Here is a 6,323-nt window from a genome sequence, read left to right on the forward strand (position 1 = left end):
GCTGGAAATCTCACGTAAGCCACATACGATCACATGTTCTCCCTGTTCCACTTAGTGGAACAGGGAGGGAAGAAGCTGGGAGTACAGGAGAGAACCCAGCAGGAACAGGGAGAACATGGAGACTCACACAGAAAGATCCCGTGAACGGGGCTCAAACCCAGAACCTTCTTGCTGTGAGGGGACAATGGTAACCACTGCACTACCGCGGCGCCTGTATAAATATTTCGTCACATTTTTTTCTTCATATATGAATGGCTGCTTTTCTATTTTTATTTTTATATACATGTACGAAATAAAAACATTGATTCGTTTTCATCAGGCTTATAGTCAGGACTGCTTAGGCTGGACCTTAGATGTGCTGCTATAGGCTTCGACTGCCAGGGGATCTCCCATGGTGCACTGGGCTTCTCTCTCCTCCTCCTGTACTCATACGTGTTACGAACTCTTCTTCTTCTACGGAGCCTTCAGGCTCCCTTCATCCCAGATCCCGGTGCTGCTGTAGGAGGTTACAGACCTGAAGAGGCTCAAGCTGCCACCCGTAGCTCCACCTGCTCACGTCCCCATCTGTCCATCAGTCTCTCCTCCTTTCTCTCTCTCTTTATCTCTGTCCCTCTCTTTCCTTCTGCATATCTGTCTCCCTCCATGATCTGTGTTTATCTCTGCCCCGCCCTCCTGCTCCCCCCCCCCAACCGGTCAAAGCAGAAGGTCGTCCCCACTGATCCTGGATCTGCTTGACGTTCCTGCCTGTTAAAAGGAAGGTTTTCGTCACTGTTGCAGGATGTGCTGCTGATGGAGAATTGTTGGGTGTAGGTTCATTGAAGGAGTGGTGCTGGACCTGCTCTACTTGTAAAGAGTCATGAGATGACTTTTGTTGTGATTTGGCGCCGTACACATAGAATTGACTTGACTTAACACGCTGTGTTCTAGTCAGGTTTTATGTGTGTGTGTGTGTGTGTGTATGTGTTGAGACATAAACAGTGTATTAATGTCTTTTCCTGCCTATGTACAGTACATTTGCAGTGTTTTTATTATCTTTATCTTATTAGTGTATGCACGTGTATCTGTATAGGTGTGTAAATGTATAACAACGTACTGTAGATGTATAAATGTGTGTGTGCTGCATGTGTTAGTGGGTTATACAGTACATATCAGCGTATGTGTGCATAAACAGGCTGTGCTGTTGTTTTGTATTATATAATGTTGTGAATGTCTGAATGTCTTGTGTTGAATGAAATGTTTTATGATTATTATTATGATTATTATTATTTTTATTATATTGGCACCAACCAGTGAAAGCGTTCTCGTCTATAACGATCTCGTGGATTTCGTTGTCGTGGTCATCAAGGAAATACTGCAGGTCCACCTCCGAGGCGTCGTAGGTGTACGAGCGGAAAACCATGCTGCAGTTTTGCCAGTCAAAGGGGAAATATGCAACCTGTGGATCAAACATCAGGGATAAATTGACCCTCCCACACTTGTTCGGGATGACCGCCACACGCTCTTGTCACCTCTATAGAGCAGGAGCTGCGGTAGATGGCCGGAGGGAGCCAGTTGACCAGCCCGTTGCTGTAAACCAAGACGTTGACGTACAGAGCGACATCGAACTGACCGTCGTTACTGGAGAGAGAGAGAGAGAGAGAGAGAGAGAGAGAGAGAGAGAGAGAGAGAGAGAGAAATGTGACATTTTACATACACATTCATTCATTCATAGAACTACTTTGCTGTCGTTTGAGGGGCGGAGCTATGGGTTGAGGGGCATGTCCAGACTCTGCATGTCCTCCGTGCACCAGAGATGAAAATTTTGGCGTCCGCTGGTTGCTGAGATAGCCGAGTCACCGGCATGCAGAGATACTTCTTGCTTTTGTGATGAGAAATTTGACTATGATGAAACAATAAGAAAAACAAAGCCAGTTTTTTCTAGATCAGTCAAATCAATCATTTTGTACATTGAACTCATCTGTTCTTTCCTGCTATGCTCGCCGTTCTGTTTGTGACTCGCCGATTTCACTCGTCATGCAGCTTTTTCTGTGTTACATTTATACCTTGTGACGACTCTCACAGTCATTTTATGTGAGATATTTCCACGTAGTTCTTGATGACTTCCATTCCTTCTTTTATTTGGTAATTTTGATCCTGCCTCTGGTGTTTCCCTCATTCCGATATCTTACAGCAGCATTTTGCATGGAGCTTTTCGTGCTACGGCGCGTTTGTATTCAAAGTTCTATATCAATAAAAGTTTGAGGGACTTAGGCGAGAACTGTGAATTGAGGTTAATAAGATCATCTGCTTCCTCTCTGTAGCTACACCATCAAGAAAAAACACAGGAAGTGGATCTGTCGAATGTCACGGCAGACAGGAGACTCACTTGTTGATGAGGTAGATGTCAGGGCGCCAGACTTTGTTGGGAGGAATCCTCAGAACATCGATGTTGTCGTATTCTTCTGGGTTCCATGACAACCTGTAGTCCGTCCATGCCTGGGGGGAGGGAGGGAGGAAGAGGAGGGGGCGAGGGAAGAGTCAGACACAGGAATCGTCACCTCACACACACGCGCGCGCACACACAAACACACACACAGAGTTCAGTGTCAACACAGTGAGGAAGATGAGTGTTTTCATCCTTATACCAGATTCATGAACACGTTGGTTGTCATCTCGCCGTTCTTCTCATTCTGTAGCATGACAGACAGAGACACACACACACATACGCACACACACACACACACACACACACACACACACACACACACACACACACACACACACACACACACACACACACAGAAAGGGGACATGTATCAATGATGCTGTTTTATCTTGCTGTGCTTGACAGTGCTGTTACTCTCATTCCTACTCAGTGAGAACAAATAGCGTGTGTGTGTGTGTGTGTGCGCGCACTTGCATTTGCGCGTGTGTTTTTACCAAGCTGACAAGCTGGGAGAGGGTCATCCCCACCCGCACCATCACTTTCTCCTGCCAGAACCGCGCTGGTCTCACTTTCATGTTGTAGTTCTGAAACAACTTGTGGTGGAGCCTCCGTTCAGCCTCCGAGGCCCCTGGTGAGGACCAAGAAGCAAACAAGTTTTCAGGCGCGACAAAAACACTCGCGCACATCTTCCCGTCTGTATTCGACGTAAGAGTTCCTACTTGTTCGTTTTCTCGCAATTTTTCTTGATCTTTTTTTTCGCATTTATTCAGCTTTTAAACTCGAAACACTTTTGTTGTATTTTTGGGGGCCCGATTGTTTTCCAACCCTGTTTTTTCCCACCTAATTTCTTTTGACAGTCAGAAGTAAAGCAATTGAAAGTTCAACAAAATCTTGAAACAAACAAGTTGATAAAAAAAAAAGACGCCAACTGTTATGATGAGATAAACCATCACCCACTCCAATTCTCCTTACTTGTTGTTCGATAGTAACGCATTCTTTCTCGTCCTTTATTCTTCCTTCATTTTGTTCGTTTATTCATGCTGATATATTTTTAATCTGTTATTCTTAATATTATTTAAGAAATCTGCTAAAAGCGTTGGGAGATGATGTCATTTATAAGCAAACCCCCCCCCCCCAGAAAAGAACAAATGAAGATCTCAAGGTGAACATGCTTGCTCGAGATGCAAGTGTTCAGCAATTCTAGATTTTGGGGAGCTAGAAATGACACAAACACACTTGTAAGCCTGTTCCGCTGTGTACTGTACTTCTGTATGCGCCTCACAACCACAACCTCTGTGGGATGAAGCCACTTGATGAGAGACGATGGAATCTTTCACGGGAAATATTGATGAGTACATCCTGATGATCAGACTGACGGATAACTGTAACCGTTAGAGGCAAAACAAGTTCCTGGCTTGTCATAAAATGAAGCCAAGAAACTTGGCGAGATCTGACTTTTTTTTTTTTGCGGCGTTGTTCTTCAACACAAGTCTTTAACACGACAAGGTTTTCTCAGCAAAATTGGCTTTTGATTTTGTCTGGAAATAATATTGGGCTCTTCGCCGTTCCTTTACCTTCTACATCCTGAGCTACTCGTCAAATGTTTCTGCTATTAAGAACTCTGAGACTTGTCACCAGAATTCCAACGCGTGGCGGCTTTCGCAGTACGAATGTCATTCATTCTTAAAATTCAAAAAAACAAAACAAAAACAAAAGTGAGAAAGATGCAAAATGAAACCGACTGAATTTCATACGTAGCCAAATTAAGCACTTGGAGCGATCACATGGACTTCATGCCATAATTCACCCTGTTACCCTCACATACACACGTTACATATCTATCACTCACACGCTCGGTATTTTCATCTTTGTGAGAGTATCAGAATGAACTACGGCTTGCACGTCCCTCGTAAAAATAAAGAAATAAAAAAGTATCTGATGCTCCTCCGATGATCGACTGATTTCATTCCAAATGTGAGTCAAAACATCACGTGTGAAGAGACAAAGAAGGACAGACAGGACGTGCAGTCAGCAGGGCAGGTGCTGGGGTGTGCGATGGGTAGCAAAGGTGACTGAGCTAATGTAATTGATATGCAGCGAGGGAATGGGATCAAAGGGATGTCTGGGATACCAGCTGCATCAGGGACAGAAATAGGCTCTGATTATCAAACAATGATGTGTTAATATGTTTCATTGTATGTTCCAGAGCAGAAAAGTCTGGCTTTTTAAGTGGAGCAACATATTTGACGGGAAGATCTTTACCTGTCTCTCTCTCTGTCTCTCTCTCTCTCTCTCTCTCCTCTTTTAGAACCATCGCTCCAACTTAGAGGTCACCAGCAGGAGTTCTGGTCCTACTGTGGTCTCAGAGGGTCAAAGCCCCTCATTTAGGGTCTAATTATGGACAAGGAATTTTGAATTTTGATTTTTTTTTAAAAAAGGTCATATTTGATTGAGTGTTTGAGCGCACGCCTGAAAATGGAGGTAGATTCTCCACCGAACAGGAAGCAGGTCGTTGGGACAGACAGAGGAATGAGAACACCGCACCGCCTGTCGCCAACTAACTCCGTTTCCCCAGACTGTTATAGGGTCAAAGGTCAAAGTCAAAGTCGCATGCCCGCACTTCTTTTTCCTCTTTCAGGTTACATTACAACACCTTTGCCTTCATTTAAATCACGCCTGAAAACAGAATTAAACTCCGCAGAAAAACTTTTTATCCCACAGGAAATGTCAGCATCTAACTGTTGTCGGGGCAAATCATGACAGTCGTTCATTTAAATATAAAAAAGGTGCTTACCAGTGAGAGTGAGGCAAAGACAGCTGTATATGATGATAAATACGTCCACGCGTACGTTTAGGTTCATCGTCATCGGTCCCACCGCGACAGTCATGACATCTTCTTTTCTTGTGCCCGCCAGCAGCCTTCCGCTCCTCTTCGACCAGGAGGCACCTTGACCTTTCAGCACCCCCACGGGGATCCTGGGTGTGTGAGCGTCTCTGAAATATCACACACCTTTCTGGCTCGAGTCAATAGAAGCACACCTCCTGTCTAGCGCCTTCAGGAGCACACGCCGTTCAGCTGATAGCCCCCTCTCCTTTGTCTCGTTGTGGCTCCATGGGGGAAACCACAGCCTGATTGGGTGCGTGTGCTGGGAGTGACGAGAGGGTGGAATGTGTTTGTACTGGGAAGCCTGTGGGGCAGACACCTGTTGGTACTCACCAATCTGAGGTTAGGACTGTGGGACAGTGGGTGGGAGAAAGAGGAAGTGGAGGGGGTGTGATGGCATGATAGAATAGCAAAGGGCTATGGGTTATGACAATGGAGGGGGGGCGAACGGGAAGGGTGGAGTTGATTTCTCTGTATCTCAGTCTTTTCGCTGTAATTGTCCTTTTGGTCTTATATATCTCATCATCATTTTTACGTCGTAAATCGGGGGTCAGAAAAAAATATTCTTTTGAAATTCAGCAACTCCCACAAAATGGAGCTGCTGTGTTAAAGATGACACCCGCATCTCAACGTATTCAGGAGGACGTAGATTTCAAAGAGCAGGGACAAAGCATCCACAGCTATCCATCTAACTAACTTCTCAAGTAGGTACGGATGCTGTTGCCATAGAAATGATCAGAAAGGTTGTCGGCCCTGTGAAAAAGCGTCTTAAGACGGTTTATGTTTGGTCCTGATTATGTCTCTATGTTCTTGTGTCTCAGGTCATACTGTCCTCTCATCCTTGTGCTGCTCAGGGTTTCCAGTTCAACATAAACAGGCCATAAATCAGATGCAGGTTGGTGGTTTGGAAAGGGAAAAAAAAAAAAAAACAAACTCCAGCATTGCCTTCCTACATGCCGCCGCCGCTCACAGTATAAATACATCCATCACACTGGCCGCGGTCTGCTTCTGCGA

At 44.9% G+C, this 6,323-nt stretch overlaps 1 protein-coding gene across 1 annotated transcript in view; it reads right to left on the bottom strand.

Annotated features, from left to right (window-relative positions):
• Window positions 1-5,286, bottom strand: part of chrnb1l (cholinergic receptor, nicotinic, beta 1 (muscle) like) — a 16,569-nt gene extending 11,283 nt beyond the window's left edge. Inside the window, exons 1-6 of the mRNA XM_086196711.1 lie at window positions 5,220-5,286; window positions 2,920-3,053; window positions 2,625-2,669; window positions 2,366-2,475; window positions 1,509-1,617; window positions 1,288-1,435 (exon numbers count right to left, since the gene is read on the bottom strand). Coding sequence (XP_086052837.1) covers window positions 1,288-1,435; window positions 1,509-1,617; window positions 2,366-2,475; window positions 2,625-2,669; window positions 2,920-3,053; window positions 5,220-5,286 — 613 coding nt within the window. The remainder of the gene's footprint in view (window positions 1-1,287; window positions 1,436-1,508; window positions 1,618-2,365; window positions 2,476-2,624; window positions 2,670-2,919; window positions 3,054-5,219) is intronic.
• Between the last annotated feature and the right edge of the window lie 1,037 nt (window positions 5,287-6,323).

This window comes from Aulostomus chinensis, chromosome 24, assembly GCF_037954235.1.
Source record: "Aulostomus chinensis isolate RoL2024-O1b breed Wild chromosome 24, RoL_Achi_v1.0, whole genome shotgun sequence".
Taxonomy (NCBI): domain Eukaryota; kingdom Metazoa; phylum Chordata; class Actinopteri; order Syngnathiformes; family Aulostomidae; genus Aulostomus; species Aulostomus chinensis.